Source organism: Sceloporus occidentalis, unplaced genomic scaffold (assembly GCF_023333645.1).
Source record: "Sceloporus occidentalis isolate IW3139 unplaced genomic scaffold, rSceOcc1.0.p SCAF_9, whole genome shotgun sequence".
Classification (NCBI taxonomy): Eukaryota; Metazoa; Chordata; class Lepidosauria; order Squamata; family Phrynosomatidae; genus Sceloporus; species Sceloporus occidentalis.
In genome coordinates this window covers 35,501,948-35,518,836 of record NW_028316989.1, presented here as the reverse complement: position 1 = coordinate 35,518,836, position 16,889 = coordinate 35,501,948, and the positions used below count along the sequence as shown (strand labels likewise).

At 44.4% G+C, this 16,889-nt stretch overlaps 1 protein-coding gene across 2 annotated transcripts in view; it reads left to right on the top strand.

The window, feature by feature from the left end:
- The first annotated feature begins 4,239 nt into the window (after positions 1-4,239).
- Positions 4,240-16,889, top strand: part of ALPK3 (alpha kinase 3) — a 52,164-nt gene continuing 39,514 nt past the window's right edge. The window contains exons 1-2 of one of the 2 annotated variants that reach the window (XM_089538747.1): positions 4,240-4,492; positions 14,259-14,297. In XM_089538747.1, the coding sequence (XP_089394873.1) occupies positions 4,317-4,492; positions 14,259-14,297 (215 nt within the window). In that variant the 5' untranslated portion in view covers positions 4,240-4,316. The remainder of the gene's footprint in view (positions 4,493-14,258; positions 14,298-16,889) is intronic. The other variant, XM_089538748.1, reaches the window with a different exon arrangement.

Sequence of the window (16,889 nt, the reverse complement as noted above, 5' to 3'; positions counted from 1 at the left end):
GGGCAGCTCAGAGGGAGGTGAGGGTCGGAAGGAAGGAAGGAAGAGGAGGAGGAGGAGGATTGCCCAGGGAAATAGGGCTGTGGAGAGAAGCTGGGGATGTAGGGAAATGGATGAAGCAGGAGCAGCCTCTTTTGACAATTTATGCACATGATTTTTGGGGTGCTTGCTTTCTTCTTGCTCCTGGACCTTAAGCGCCATTATTATTATTATTATTATTATTATTATTATTATTATTAGTGTTATATGTGGGTGCTACAGTCAGAATGCCTGCACTGCATTTCCATTTTATTCCCAACTGATTCCATGGGTCAGTACTGACAGGTCACTCTGTCTCAGCCTCAGTGGAAGGCAATGGCAAAGTGTAAGCAGGAGGAAAGGGGGCAGTTCAGGTCAGGTCAAAGGCAGGGCATGAACAGAGCTCCCATCAGGCACTTTCCTCCCTTTTTAATTAAACTATTTTTGGCAAAATGAGCGCATGTTTTGTTGTATTTTTTCCTGAGGAATGTGTGTGTGTGTGTGTGTGTGTGTGTGTGTGTGTGTGTGTGTGTATTTGCCCTTTGCAACAGTATCCCTTTGCTGGAAGTCAGCTAATAAAAGTGAAAGGGAACAATAAAAGGGCACTTTTTTCCTTGGAGAATCCATGCTAAAATGCGAATGTTACAATCGAATGTTACATTTGTTGCTTTTGTCAATTAGGCAATTGGCAAAACGATACATGCTTTTGCAAGGAATTCAGGGACAGCTCTGAATTGCTTTTAAAAGTCATAAAAAAATGCATGACAATCGCATCCTTTTCTGGCATTTATGGTGATGAATTTATTATTATTATTATTATTATTATTATTATTATGTGCAAGAGGCATTCTGGGGTGGCAATGAGTGGGGGATACAGGATGCATTATTTTTATTATTAAATATATACACCTCTGTCTTGATTTTTAGTTATTTTTTCAAATAAATAACCTCGCGGCTTGGAGGTTCCCTTTTTCTCTCAGCGCTGCCGCTCTTTGGATGACCCTTTGGGGTCCCTGACATTTGCAGCCTCCTCGGTGTTCATGCAGGGCAGAGGAATGGGGCTGGGATGGATGACCCCTAGGGGCCCCTTTCATTTGCCGCCTCCTAGGTGTCCTTGCAGGACAGAGGAATGGGGCTGGAATGGATGACCCTTAAGGGTCCCTTTCATTTGCAGCCTCCTAGGTGTCCATGCAGGACCGAGGAATGGGGCTGGGATGGATGACCCCTTGGGGCCCCTTTCATTTGCCTCCTCCTAGGTGTCCTTGCAGGATGGAGGAATGGGGCTGGGATAGATGACCCCTAGGGGCCCCTTTCATTTGCCACCTCCTAGGTGTCCTTGCAGGATGGAGGAATGGGGTTGGAATGGATGACCCCTAGGGGCCCCTTTCATTTGCAACCCCCCCAGGTGTCCATGCAGGACTGAGGAATGGGGCTGGAATGGATGACCCCTAGGGGCCCCTTGCATGTGCAACCCCCCAGGTGTCCATGCAGGACAGAGGAATGGGGCTGGGATGGATGACCCCTAGGGGCCCCTTTCATTTGCCGCCTCCTAGGTGTCCTTGCAGGATGGAGGAATGGGGCTGGAATGGATGACCCCTAGGGGACCTTTTCATTTGCAAACCCCCCCCCCCCAGGTGTCCATGCAGGACTGAGGAATGGGGCTGGGATAGATGACCCCTAGGGGACCCTTTCATTTGCTGCCTGCTATGTGTCCTTGCAGGACAGAGGAATGGGGCTGGAATGGATGACCCTTGGGGCCCCTTTCATTTGCCGCCTCCTAGGTGTCCATGCAGTACCGAGGAATGGGGCTGGGATGGATGACCCCTTGGGGCCCCTTTCATTTACAGCCTACTTGGTGTCCATGCAGGACAGAGAAATGGGGCTGGAATGGATGACCCCTAGGGACCCCTTGCATGTGCAGTCCCCCAGGTGTCCATGCAGGACAGAGGAATGGGGCAGGGATGGATGACCCCAAGGGTTTCCTTACATGCAAGACAAGGCAACCCCCCCTCCAAGGGTTTGTCCTGAAAAAGGAAGGCCACCAGAAGGCAATGGGGTCAAAAAGCAGCCCAGCATCATGGGAACTTTGCAATCAGTAACTTTAGCGTTGCGTTGCGCTGCTGCCTACCACACCAAACCATTTCGCAACACATTTCTCAAGATAACGGGAGACCATGGCCTGGCTTCCACTTCTGCCCGCAATGCCCAAAAAGGGGAGGAATGACGCTTAAACTACGGGAGCGTTGCGCAACGGGCTCCCATAGAAATGAATGGCGTCTGGAAGAACATCGCGCTTCCACGTTATTGCGCAACGTTGGTGACGCTAACATTGCGCGATAGGCAGGAAAAATCGCCAAAAACTCGCGTCTGATAAACTCCCAGGTGTGGCTTAGGGAGATGGGGATGTTTAGCCTGGAGAAGAGAACATTCAGGGTGATTTGATAGCCTTGTTTAAGTATTTGAAAAGGTGTAATATTGAGAATGGAGCTAACTTGTTTTCTGTTGCTCCACAACTAGGATCTGCAGCAATGGATTGAAATGACAGGAATGGAGATTCCTTCTAAATATTAGGAAGAACTTCCTGACAGTAAGAGCTGTTCAACAGTGGAACACACTCCTTCCTCGGAGTGCAGTAGAGTCTCCTTTGGAGGTCTTTAAGCAGAGGCTGGATGGACATCTGTCTTGGAGTGCTTTGATTGTGTATTCCTGCATGGCCAGGGGCTGGTCTCTTCCAACTCCATGATTCTATGATATCTGTGCTTCCTGTAAGTTCACAGGGAGCAAGTGCCTGTACTGCAGCCACTCACTCACAAACCACAAGGTTGTGAGTTCAGTCCCAGCCAGGGGCTCCGGCTCAACTCAGCCTGGCATCCTTCCCTAGGTCACTAAAACGAGTACCCAGCTTGTTGGGGGCGATTAGTTTACACTTTGTAATCCTCTTAGGAAGTGCTTAAGTGCACTAGTAAGTGATATAGAAATGAACTTGCTATTGCTAAATTGCATGTTTGAAGCTATATGAGTTATCAATAAAAGCAAAGTGTGTCAAGTTGTGGACATATCTCAAATTTCCAGTAGCCCAGAATCAATGAAATTTTGCATGTGTGTGTGTGTAAACAGCAAAGTACAAAAATCACACCAGTGACAACAGGGTCCTGATGACAAGAGATGTTGCCATTCCTGCAACAGCCACCTGAGGTCAGCATATGCTAATTCGTCCAAAGTGAGCCACAATTGCTCTGGGGAGTCTAGGCTGCCTCATGCCCCCCACATTGGCCCTCATTTCAAGCCCCCCCCCCCAATTTTTATGTATCTCAGCTGTTTTCTCCTAAACAAAGCAAAAGACAATGGACTTTGTATTATTGACTGAAAGTGGAAACATAAAACATCACCAATCCAAAACACACTGCAGAAATAATCCACTTTGAGATCGCTTGAACTGCCCTGGCTCAGTACTAGTGAACCATGGGAACTGTAGTTTATTGTGGCACCAGAGCCCTCTGACAGAGAAGGCTGAATGTCTCACTAAACTACAGTTCCCAGAATTCTCTAGCATTGAGCCAGGGCAGTTAAACTGGATTATTTCTGCAGTGTGTTTTGGACCTAAATCCAAAGTCTTTATTGTTATTGTTGTTGTTGCTTTTGTGTGCCTTCAAGCCATTTCTGACTTATGGCAAACCTATCGTGGGGTTTTCTTAGCAAGTTTTCTTCAGACGGGGCTTGCCATTGCCTTTCCCTGAGGCTGAGAGAGTGTGACTTGCCCAAAGTGGGTTTCCATGGCCAAGCTGGGATTCAAACCCTGCTCCTAGAGACTAACACGGCTATGTCTTGCAATTCCACCTCCATTAAATGGTTTAAAGTGCTTCTGTGGGACTTTCTGTGGAGGTTCTTTCCCACCTCAGAGTCCCAGTCCTGAGGGGAAAGAAAGTGTGGCATAGAATGAAGTGTTTAAAACCCCCCTCAGTCAGAAACAACGCCATTAAAAACGGTTTAATTCTGCTTTCATGTGTTTTTGTGGGACTTTTTTGTGTGCGGTTCTTGGTTCTTTCCAACTGTAGGCCGCTCTGAGGAGGCCTAGTCCTGAGGGAGGGAGAGAAATGGAGGCGAGGCGAGGCCTTCGGGAGCAGGGCCCTCTCTTGACTGACAGCCCCGGCTGTGGGCCACTATAAATAGCCAGGTGGCTGCGGGCTCCCGGTGATTGACGGCCGCCTGGCTGCTGGGCCTGAGGCGGAGGACGGAGGGCCGGCCGAGACCCACTGCCTTCTCCTCCTCCGGGGAAAGTCTCCCTCTCTTTCTCCCTCAGGATGATGGGCTCCAGGCGGAGGCCTCTGGGCCGCTCCTACTCGGGCAACAACGGGCCCCGCTCGCCCTTCGCAGCAGCAGCAGGAGGCCAAGGCAGCGACGGAGAAGACAACGGGCCCCTGGCCGAGAGCCGCCCCGACAGACGGAGCTACCTCCTCAGCGTCAGGCCCGAGAACAGGTAGCGCCCCCAGTCGCCATGCGGACGCACTGAATAACCCGCTTTCGCGCCGCTTTAACTCGCTATATAGGCTCTGGGAGAGACTCTGGGAGTTGGAGTTCCTTGTGGCCGACTCCCAGGATTCCATAGCCTTTGAGTAGCTGCCAAACCGGGTTATTGATTTAGCCTGGAGAAGAGAAGGCTAAGAGGGGATATGAGAGCCCTGTTTAAATACTTGAAGGGGTGTCATATCGAGGAGGGAGCAAGCTTGTTTTCTGCTGCTCCAGAGAATAGGAGACAATGGAGCAATGGATCCAAGCTGCAGGAAAAGAGGTTCCAGCTCAACATTAGGAGGACCTTCCTAACAGTGGGATATATAATATTTGGAGTCTCCTTCCTTGGAGGTCTTTAAGCAAAGGCTGGATGGCCATCTGTCAATGGGGATGCTTTGATTGAGAGTTCCTGCATGGCAGAATGGGGTTGGACTGGATCAGGGCCCTTCTTGGGGTCTCTTCCAACTCTATGATTTTACAGATTAACACAGCTACGTATATCTAAATATGCTAGAGTATATTATAGTATACTTCAGTATGCAGTATAGTAAATGTTGTCAGAGGAGGTAGGCTGAAGTTTAGGGACCCTGGTGCTGCCAACTGCTTTCTTTCAGTTAGTCTCAAAGGTGCTCCAAGATATACTGATTCTACAGACTAACACAGCTGTATCTTTGCATTTTACAGGTTGAGTATCCTTTACCTGGAATTCTGAAATTCGAAAGACTTCATAATCCAAAATTGTCCACATAAATGGCTGAGAGAGTGGCACCTTGGCTTTCTGATGGTTCATTGTATGCAAACTTTGCTTCACGCACAAAATCATTTGAAAACATTGTGTATAAAATTGCCTTCAGGCTTTGTGTATAAGCTGTATACAAAACACACATGGATTTCATGTTTAGACTTGAGTCCCATCTCCAAGGCTGCACCAGCATTACAGAAATAATCCAGTTTGGTACCACTTTAATTGCTCTGGCTCAGTGCTAGGGTATCCTGGGAATTGTAGTTTGTTGTGGCTCTAGAGCTCTCTGACAGAGAAGGCTAAATGTCTCACAAAACTACAGCTTTCCCAGAATTCCCTGGAATTGATCCAGGGCAGTTAAAGCAGTCTCAAAACGGATGATTTCTGCAGTGTTTTGGGCTACAACTCCACTGCTGAAATAATCCGGTTTGACACCGCTTTAACTGCCTTGGCTCAATGCTATTGAACTCTGGGAATTGTAGTTGGTTGGGGCAGCACAGCTCAGTGTTGTGTGGCATTCTGGGAGTTGTAGTTGTTTGTAGCACCACAGCACTTTTAACTGCCATGGCTCAGTGCTATGGAATTGTGGGAGTTGTAGTTGGTTGGGTGGCATTGCACTTTAACTGCCATGTCTCAATGCTATGGAATTCTGGGAATCAGAGGCCAAAGACCTTACAAAACTGTAAATCCCAGGATGCCATAAGATGGAGATGCAGCACCTAAAGTGGTAGCGAACTGTGCTATTTCTATAGTGTAGATGCACCCACAGCTACCTGAGGACTTCAAATTCATAAGCAATCTACATCAACAGTGTAGAAATAATGCCATTTTAAACCACTTTGTAGTACCATCCTATAGACTCCTGGGATTTGTATTTTTACAAGGGTTTTGGTCTTCTCTGCTAAAGAGGGCTGGTGCCTCACAAAACTACAAATCCCCGGGTTCTCTGGGACGGTGCCATGGCAGTTAATATGGTGTCAAACTGCATGATTTCTACAGTATAGATTCACCCTAAGAAGCCTGCGCCCTCTCATACATAATATTATTATATTCATTTATTTGTTGTTTGTTGGGTGCTTTCAATCCGATTTATATTAACCCTAAGGCCACCCTATCATGGGTTTTCCTTGGCAAGTTTCTTCAGAGGGGTTTACCATGGTCATCCTCTGAGGCTGAGAGAGTGTGACTTGCCCCATATCACACTATGAGTAGTGTGACTGGGCCAGGGCCACTGCTGGAAAGAGAAGGTTCTAATAGGTGAAACTTTCAAAACTTTTAAAATGCAACAAGGCTGGCATTTCTGTCTTATTATTGATTAAGGATAGAGTCCATAATGTCTCCTTCTCCGAGCTTCACCACAACCCTGCAAAGTAGGTCAGTCTGGGCAAGAATGACTGATTCAGGATTAGGGGGTTTCATGGCTCAGTGTGGACTGGAACGAGGATCTCGCATGTCATTCAGCACACTAACCACTCTCCCACAATGTTTAACATTGATAAGAGACTCTGCGTCAGTGTTGCCTGAGCTATTTGACTTGAGGAATGCTTTCCCCTGGAACTGGTTTAGTGTTTCCAGTGTGAGACCTCAGCTTGGAACATGGGGAGACTTTACAAAGGGGAAAGGGTGCCTCTGAGCATGTTTAGAATGTTGTTGGTCTTGTGTTCTTGAGTAAGCACAGCCTTTTTGTTGTTGTTGTTGTTATTTGTCCTCAAGTAGACTTGACTCATGGTGACCCTCTGGTTGAGACATTTCCAAGACCTCTGTCTTCCACTATGCGTAAGTCTTGTAGATCATGCCTCTGACCTCTCTGATTGAGTCTAGCAGAACTAGATCCCACATAATAGGGGAACACTAGATCAGAGAGATCTATGATCCTGCCTAGACGCTCGTCTCCCATGGGCTAGAAGCCTGGATGCTAGTAGTACTTAGTAGTACTTTGGGAAGATGCTGAGGCGATTCAGTACTTTCCAGGACTAGGGTATGAACAGATGTATTTAGCCAGGTAGGGAGAAAACAGTACTAGTGGTCCCCTGGAGAGATTTCTCTCCTTCTGCTAGCAAGAAAATCATTTGTGGCAGTAGAAATAGCCCTGAGAGATACTGGAAAGAAGAGAAAAACATACTTTGAGAACAGATATGAAACTGTGGCAGCGTCAAGTTGAGACTTGCGTTGGCAGATGTGTCGTGCTGCAACCGTCTGGGTTGTTGTTGTTGTCTCAGCTGCCTTGTGGCCATCAAAAGTTTTGGGCACAAGGCAAGTCTGCTCAAGGGAGAACTCAAAAGGCTGCATGCTCACTGCAGAAATAATCCAGTTTGACACTTAGCTGGCATGGCTCAATGCTGTGGAAATGTGGAAGTTGTATTTTGTTCTGGTACCGGAGCTCTCCGACAGAGAAGGCTAAATACCTCACAAAACTACAATTCCCAGACTTTCACAGTATTGAGCTGTTGTAGTTAAAGTGGTGTGAAACTGGATTATTTCTGCAGTGTGGATGAAGCCAAAGGTACTGCTTTTGGACCACAGCTCCCAGAATCCCCTAACCCAAAGGGATTGTGGGAATTGTACCCCCTAAGCAGTAACCTTCCTGAGCTGTGGCTCAAACAGAGCTAAAAGAACAGATTCAGACATTGGCATGGTTCTTATTCACATGGGCCTTTATCATCTCCTGTTATAATAAAGAAATACAACGTGGGAGCTGACCAGTCACCACAATCCTCACAATCTTGAAGACCACAGAGACTCTGTTTTTGAGACTCTGAGAATGTGGAAATGTTATGCTCCCTAGTAGCCACAAAAGCCTGGTTCAGGGCTAGTAGTGACAAGTATTTCTGGGCATGTGCAAAGTGGCATAGTACAGATGTTCTTGCTAGCAAAAGAAAGGGAATCATGCTGCCTTGCATCTTGGATCACTTCTTGAAAAGGCTGTTTAAGGTGTTGGTGTTTAGACCTTCCTGGTGTTTTGTACCTTAGCTCCTTGAAACCCCAGCTACTTTGGCCAGTGGTAAAAGTTCAGAAATATAGCCCAAAACATCCAGGAAGCCAAAAGTTCCCCAGTCCTGGTTTAAGAAACACTTTGGATTAATTTACCTGGGAGTAACACACCTTGAACACAAGGGATCTTATGCTGAATAGAAATGCATTGAATTTGTCTGCAAGGCTGTGATATTTGGTAGACACATAAAGTTGAGTGTTTACTAATTTCATTGGGAATTACTTCCTAGTTAATGGGTATATTTTTTGTGCGGGGGCATGATGGAGTGGTTTGAACATTGGACTGTGATTGTGGAGACCGGGGTTTGAATCCCCCTCAGCCACAGGGTGACAGTGGGCAATGGCAAGCCCCCTGTGAATAAACGTTGGGAAGAAAATGCTGTGATAGAGTCACCTTTGGGTTGCCATAAGTCGGAAATGACTACTTGAAGGCACACAACAACAACAATACATCTCAGTAAACATTCACAGGCTCGTACAGTAAGTCAATATGTTCAGACATTACTTGAACATTTCAGTGGAACGCAAAATCTTGAGTAGCTTTGGGATTTGGTATCAGATTTGAGGGGCTGCAAATGATAAAGCTAGTTACAAAGGTTGTCTTAATGTATCAATTTTATTAAGCTTGTAATTGATATGTTTGTGTGTAGCTAATTCATTCTTTGCATTAGATGAAGCCCAGAGGATTACCTTGGGTTGGTTGCTATATCTCAGCCTAGCCTTCCTTACAGGGTTATTGAAAGCCTGTAATAAGAAGAGAACAAAATCACACACACCGCTCTGAGTTAGTTGGAGACAGTACGGGATTTTAAAACAACACACATGGAGTTACATAATATTGAAAGTGTTTTCTCTTTTCATCTAAAGCCACTAAGAAAATTGAAACTTTTTTGGAGTGTCGGGCTGCCCATATGAAAGAATGTAAATTGGGAGGACATCTCTGCTTTGAGGGTTTCTTGGGGGTCTTGAGGGAGAACAATAAAAGGGTTGGGGTTTGCAGTTTTTCTATCCTGTGTTAAAAAAACAAAAGCACAGGCCTCCACACTTCCATCGTACTATGGAGGTACATGGAATGGGTATGGAGGTACATGGAAGCACTATGTTTAGGAGTCCTAAGAGAGCTTTTTGCAGGCAGTTCTGGACCAATAGTCTGATTCAGAGTTTGGGAAAGGTTTCTATTTTGAACTACAGCTTCCAGAATTCCCTCTGGTCTGATTCATTTTATGTCAGTGCCTCAAAATAAGCCAGGGTGGTGTCTTGGTTTGCAGGCTGGGACTGCAGTTCTGGAGACCAGGATTTGAATCCCTGCTTGGCCATGGAAATCCAGGAAAACCTTAGGCAAGTCAACTCTCAGCCTGAGAGGAAGGCAAAGGCAAACACCTTCTGAACAAATCGTGTCAAGAACCTGTGATAGGTTCACTTTAGGGTCGCCATATGTCGGAAACGACTTGAAGGTGCACAACAACAACTGTATTGCTCAAGGTAGAGCAAAAGCTATGCCAAACCATATGCTGAGGAGCCTTGTCCAGTTGCAGCTCTTTGATTACATGATTCTCACATGGTTGGCATACTTCTGGGATATTCGAACCTATGATTTGAATCTTGCTGTTCAGACATTACTGAAAAAGGTGAACATAGGAGTTTATCACATGGGACAAATCCCATACAGAAGCTAAATTTAAATGGAAAACAACCCACATTTGCAGGTTGTTTTTCAGACGACATTCAGGGTTAACCTGAACAGAAAGTTGAAAAAACCCACATTTGTGGGATTTTTTTCAGAGGACGTTTGAGTGAAACAGAAATAATGCGAAAATAACCCAAATGCAAAGTTGTCCTCTTAACTTTTGCTATATTCCAAAAGTACAAAGGAGCTTTCCGTTTGGATTATTTTCGTGCTATTTCTCTTTCACACCAATGCATTTGACAAACAACACCCGGATTTTTAAATCCTGTTTCTGCATGGGATTTTACCAATTCACCCTCCATGTGATAAACTTCATACTGTGAAAACACAACTCTAATTCTCTAACACTTTTCCTTCTCCATGTTTGTGGCCGTAAGAGCCCTAGTGTTCTTAGCTAGCATGATCAGTGACTGTGTTGGGGATGGTGGGAGTCATAGTCTAAGTATATCACGAGCACATTGTGTTCGAGAAGATTTTTGTTTGCTTTGTGAGGTTGAGTTTACAGGCCCTTATAATGACACCATCGTTAACAGGCCATTTTCTGATGTGAGCTTCTCTTTCAGACTGATAATTTGGAAGGGAGGCATTTGTAATGAAGATGGGCATTTTGGCCAGTGCAGGTGTTTTCCTTTTTTCACAAGTGCATTGCAAGCTGCTTGACCAAGATCCACTTTAAGCTTTACCACGTGTGATGGGCAATGCTCCAGGGTTGTGCAGTATTTCCCTTACATCATCTCTCTGCCTCATAGCTTCTTCAAGAGGCTGCTCTTGGGGTCTCTGGTTAGTTGGTTTGCAATAGAAAGAGCTTTGACTTAGATGGCTTGGTGTCCAGGGGGCACCATAGAAGTAATGCAGTTTGACACCACTTTAACTGCCATGACTCCATTGAGCAGAATCCGGGGATTTATAGTTTTGTGAGGTATCAGCACTCTTTGTTAGGGAAGGCTAAAGGCCAAGGCTACAAATCCCAGGACTCCTTGAGATGGAAGTACAGCACTTAAAGTGGTGTCAAACTGCATTATTTCTGCAGTGGAGATGGACCCCAAGTGTTCCTTTCTGAAAATATTAAAATGGAGTAGAAAGGAGTGTGTCTCTCCAGATGATGTTGGATTGTAACTCTCATCGACCGTACTAAAAAGCATAGCCAATGGTGAAAAATGCTAGAAATTGTAGGCCAACAATATCTGGTGGGTTGTGCTCTCTCCCCCGCCCTTTCCCTAGGTTTGAAAAACAGATTTGTTTATTAAGAAAGCAGGGGTACAGAGTGTGTTTTTGAAGAAGTGTGTTGCAAGGGAAGATTGGTGGAATTTCTTTCACAGCTTTGTTGTTGTTATGTGTCTTTGTGTCATTTCTGACTTACAGTGACCCTATCATGGGGTTTTCTTGGCAAGATTTATTCAGAGATGGTTTGTTATTGCCTTCCTTTGAGGCTGAGAGAGTGTGGTTTGCATAAAGTCACCCAGTGAATTTCCATGGTTTGAATCTTGGTCTCCCAGAGTCTTAGCTGGCTTTTGAAGCTTGGCTTCTCGAGAGCTTAGAAACATTCATTTCCCAGACTACAATTCCCAGGATCCTCCAGCCAGCCAGCCAGCTAGCCAGCCAGCATAGGGGAATTCTGGGAGCTATAGTCCAAAAACTGAGTTATTCATGTTCTGGGATCTCCTAGTCAGGCTTTAATTCCAGGTCAGAATAACAGTAATAGTGAGAACTGTGTAGTCTTCTAGAAATTGTTGGACTGTAGCTTCTAAAATTCCTTATCATTGGCTATGCTGGATAAGGACTTCTGGGAGTTACATTTGGAAAGCCATACAGTTTACACCCGGTCTTAGAGCCTGGTCAGGCTAAACACAGTTGGTGGAAGGGAAGGATTTATTTAAAGTATTTATAGGCCAATTTACAGAATTTATAGGCCAGGGAAGGACAGCTCATACACTGTGGTAAGTGTGAGGGGAAGGAAATGTCAGGTGGTGAAAGAGTTAAGAGTCCATTCACCCCCACCTGGCTCTTTCCAGATTGAAGAAATGTCTTGTATAATGTGAATCAATACCTTTGAACAGTAGAAAATGTTAGCTTACTCTTCTTGGTGGTCTGGGTAGGGCATGGCTTTGTTTTTGATTTGAGAGAGCATCTTCCTATGCGTAACAGGATTTTAGATTTTTGGACTGGAATTGTTGTGGGAGATTATTTGGAGGAAGAAACCTTAATTTTATACACAATTGGGATGGCAGCTGCTGGCTTCCATGTCAGTGAGGCAGTGGATCTGTTTTGGGTTTCCATATGAACTTTTAAGGAACTATCCAATGTACTGAATCATGCCCACAAAATAGGCTCAGAAATTTGGATATTTCCTGATAGAGTTTGAACAGATTCATCAGCCTATTGAGTTGGGAGCCGCCAGCCTCTGGCTAAATGGCCAAAAGCTCTTAATAATTTTAGACTGGATCATCCACCAGTTTACAAAATGAAATAAGAGGCAAACATATTTGAACTGTGTACCTCAAAAAGAAACTTGTGGATGCAAGCATTGTGCAAATTCTATGTAACATTATGGTTGAATCGGGCTAGAGACATCAGCAATGAGCCTCTGTTACTATTACTGTACTACTTTCCTATAGCAGCTCTCCTCCAAGGAGCCCTAGGTGGCACATACGGTGCTTCTTCCCTTGCCGTCTACACAACAACCCTTTTGTGTGGTTGTGCTGAGAGACAGTGACTGGCCCATAGTCAAACAGTGAACTTCACAGCTGAGTGAGGATTTGAATCCAGATGTCTCCAAAATGGGGTAGACATAGGAGAACTGTTCCATCTGACTAATGGATGGTTCAGTCTGAATTTTTGGGGGCAAGGGCAGAATTAGAAGTGTTGGAGCTCTGGGCAAACTGGAGCTCTTAGGATGTGCTGCACTACAGCTCTCATCACACCAATATCTGAGAATTATGGGAGTTGTAGTCTATCACATTTGGAAAAGACCAGACTGGGCATTTGTGATTGTGTGATACCATAGGGCAAGGTAAAGCCCTTTTGGTTGAATGGGTCCCCTGCAAGAATAGCTTCCCTGCAAAACACCCTTTATGATGTGTTGTTTTTATGAACATTTACACTGACACTGATTTATAGCTACTCTATCCTAGGATTTTCTTGGCAAGATTTTTTCAGATGAGATTTGCTGTTGCTGAGAGAGTATGACTTGCCCAGGATCTCTCAGTGGGTTTCTATGGATGAACAGGGATTCAAACCCAAGTCTCTTGGAACCAACAACACGGCAATAGGAAGAAAAAGAACAAAGGCCAGCAGGCCAGCGGATCCCTTCTAAGAGGAAGAGCTGAGGGGACAGGGAAGTTACTCTTTTGGACTAGGGAGTTGTAGTCCAAAAAAGTAACTTTTCCCATGCTCTCTCTGGCAAGGATCTGTTGACTTTCCAACTATGGCACACATTGTTTGAGCCGGGCATTGTCTGGAAAGCCCTCTCAAGTAGGGCTGTTAGAAGAAAGAAGGGGAATAGCTGGCTAAGGAAAGGCTGCGTGCTCTTGGGCTATTTATAGGGCCGTTTTCTGGAATGTGGTGCGTGCTCAAGCCTGGAGCCCTACTACCAGATACTGCTGGAAGAGCTCTCCGGTTGCCCTGAGAGGCATGTTGACACCTGTGGGTTGACTGATGCTGGGGTCACATGTCCTGAATGGCTGCAACAACTCTGAGGGGGCTTTCATGTGTGTTAATTCCACCCACGGCTATCAAGTAATGCCAAGGAAAGGATGAAAACTACCTGTGGGTGCAGTCATAGGTGACACAGTTTCAGTGTTGACCTTGTTGTCTGCAAGGGGGTAGTGGGGAGCAGAATGCTTGGAAAAGTTAGGTTTTGGAGGATTACAACTCCCAGAATCACTGAGGTGAGACAACATTCTCAGGCTCTTCTTATTTCTTGTTCCAAAAATTTAGCTAATTCAATTACCAGCTTTGCACCTGTTATTGCAATATGGGCCTTTCCATTTCAAGTGAGTTTTTCAGGGAAATGTAGCTCTAAGGACTCTCTCACTCCCCTACCTTCCTTTTTGTCACCCCCCCCCCCCCCCGGCCAACATTAATCCCCTGTTGTTAACTGGTGTTTTCATTCGCAGCCTTTGGTTACAATTTACAGCATCATTCGCTTTTACTGGCAGGCCATGAAAGGCAACTGAGTTATATTAATAGAATCTCTGACCTGTGCTAGAGAACTCATTTAATACATCCTAATCGCTGTCGTTTAATCACTTTTTATGCTTTCTTTAAAAATAAAATTAAAACATCCTAATTATTTTATTTGCTATCTCTGCTTAGCTTACCAACCAACCGATTATCTCCCTCCAACTTTGGAAGGTAAATCATATTGTCTTAGTCTTGTTTGACTGCACATCAGTGGGATCAAGATGTCTGTACCACTTACCTGTCATCAAGGGGTACTAACTGCACTCACCATGCTGCTGTGACATTGCATGCATATGCTTGCTTGTAATGGAGAAAAGTGTCTTTCTTGCTCACTTCAAACACGTGTGGGGCACAAGACATTGCTGCAGAAGAAGGAATCTAGTCACTTCTTCATACACATCTAGCTCACGTTGCAAGGATGCTCTTGTTTGAAATTGCTTTTGCTTGACGAAAATAAAATAGCCATTGTGTCTTTCGACATCTGTCGCCTGTTGAGAGGCAAGTATTGCATTTTCTGAATATTCTGTCCTCACGGTGTTTCTGGACTGGAAGAAGGGAGGGAAGGAATTGTATAGTTTTATTTTTATATGGGCAAGGAGCTATTTTTCATTCTCTTCTAATCAAAGAATGGGGAACATTTGGCCCTCCAAATATTTTGGACTTTAACTCCCTGCCAGCAAGGCTAATATCAAAGGATTATGGGAGAGGTAGTCCAAAGCATCTGGGTGGATAAAGGTTCTCCTACTCTGGGCCTCCAGAAAGTTGTGAGTTTGCACTGGTAAGTAAAGGCCAAAACAAATGATGATGAAACAAAGCTGCATGTACACTAGTGAGTTGCCTCTTCTTTGCAAAGGACCTGGAGGAAGATTCAGATTTGGAGAGAAATAAAACAGTGAAGGCTTACAGTAACATCGTTCTCTGCTGGCTCCTCTTCCCTCCCCCAGGAGGGTCCAGACTAGTGTTTTCAATATATACATGAGACTGGAGACTAATGGAAGAGTGTGGAAATAGCTGAGAGATTCAGAGTGTCAATAGACAGGTAGGAAAAGAGTTGAGCACACCCTCCCTTCTTCAGTGCCCACTTCAGGAAGCATGCTGTCTTGTACTGGGTCTGGCAAACCATCCATCTCACCCTTGGGACTATCATCAGCTTTCCAGGGTCTCAGGCCAAGATCTTCCTTAGCACCTGATACCTGATCTTTTTAAGTGGAGATACCAAAGCTTGAACTTGGGACCTTTTATATGTAAAGGACATGCTCACCTTTATCACTTTCCTATGATCCCACTCCTTCTTCTTTACAAAAGAAAAGCAATGGCTAACATTAAAATTTGGCTCTTTTGATTCCACTCAGATCAGAATTAGGAAAAGATACTTATTTGGATAATATCTCCCGGAATCCTCTAGCTAAACTAGAATAAATAACTCTGCCAAACAGTGACCCTGCTAGGAAGCTTTTGAATGTAGGTCATTGCACAAAAGTGAACTTTGGCAGTCCACGCTGCATCCCATGATCTGACCTATCATGATTTGCCCTCCTTTTACATCTGTTTTTACATATATATGTGCTATCTTTTTGCACAGAATCCTGTAACTTATTAAATGGATATATGTTTTTGCAGAATTGACCTCGACCAATACAATTGATCTGGATCATATCCAGTGTTACATTTTCTTTTCTCACCTGCCTATATTTCATTTATGCTATTATATCTATTCACAATTGACTTATTCCTTATATTATTGTAGCATATGTGCATCCTTCTCCTCCATGATCCCACTTCAAACCCCCTCCCATTTTTTCTTCATACTCAGCAAATTGATTATGGTCTGTTTGTAAGTGCACAATACCAATAATGCAACTCGGTAAAATGTGACCCCCAAGCAAAAGTCTGGACATAATTCCTGAAGGAAGAGTTATAATTGGGGAAAATGCATGGTTTAGAAGGAAAATGAGGGGGACAAAAGCAAAGCAAAATGGAATGTATTAAAAGTGCTATTGTGATGTCCCTTTGTTAGACAATTCTCCATTGGTGATGTTCTTCATATCTGCCATGCTGTGCATTCCAAACTGTATGGGAATCTGATACTGGGTAAAGAATTTGGATTCCTGAGAATCTGGGTTTATCTCTTCCCCCTTAAAGCAAATGTTTGGCTCTCAAGCTTGCAGTTGTAGAGACAAAACCATTTCACATTCCTAGCTACTAGAATTAGATTTCTAAGGGGCTGGATTTTTCCAAGTGTGGTGGTAGTGGAAGGTTTGCATTCTTATCATCAAGCAAAGCTCTTGTGGCTGTTTTGTTCCACAAGCTTTTCATTTATATGCATCTGTTTGTAGAATCCCTGCAATGTGTCTTACCAGAAAATCTCGAATACAGAGTTCAGAATGTTTTTCTGCTGTGCAGCAAGCACTTGTGTGCTTATGTTGTGCATTTTGATTTGACACATAATTTCCGTACTAGAGTGGTGGTGGTGGTGGTGATGATGATGATTACGTTAATGGTTAGGATATATGTACAGAGGCTTTGCTAAGAACTTAAGATATATGAGTCCCCAGGCTGATATGTGACAAATCTGCATAAAATGTACATACTGTATACATTAATGTATAATGCAGATGCTAATATTGATTATAGATTGTAATGTTTCTATTCTCTAATTTGTTTTAGTGACAATTATAACTGTTTTATTGTTCAGTTTTTTTAATTGATGTTAGCCTCCTTCAATGCTATTTTTAGTGGAAAAGTAGGATACAAAAATGTAGA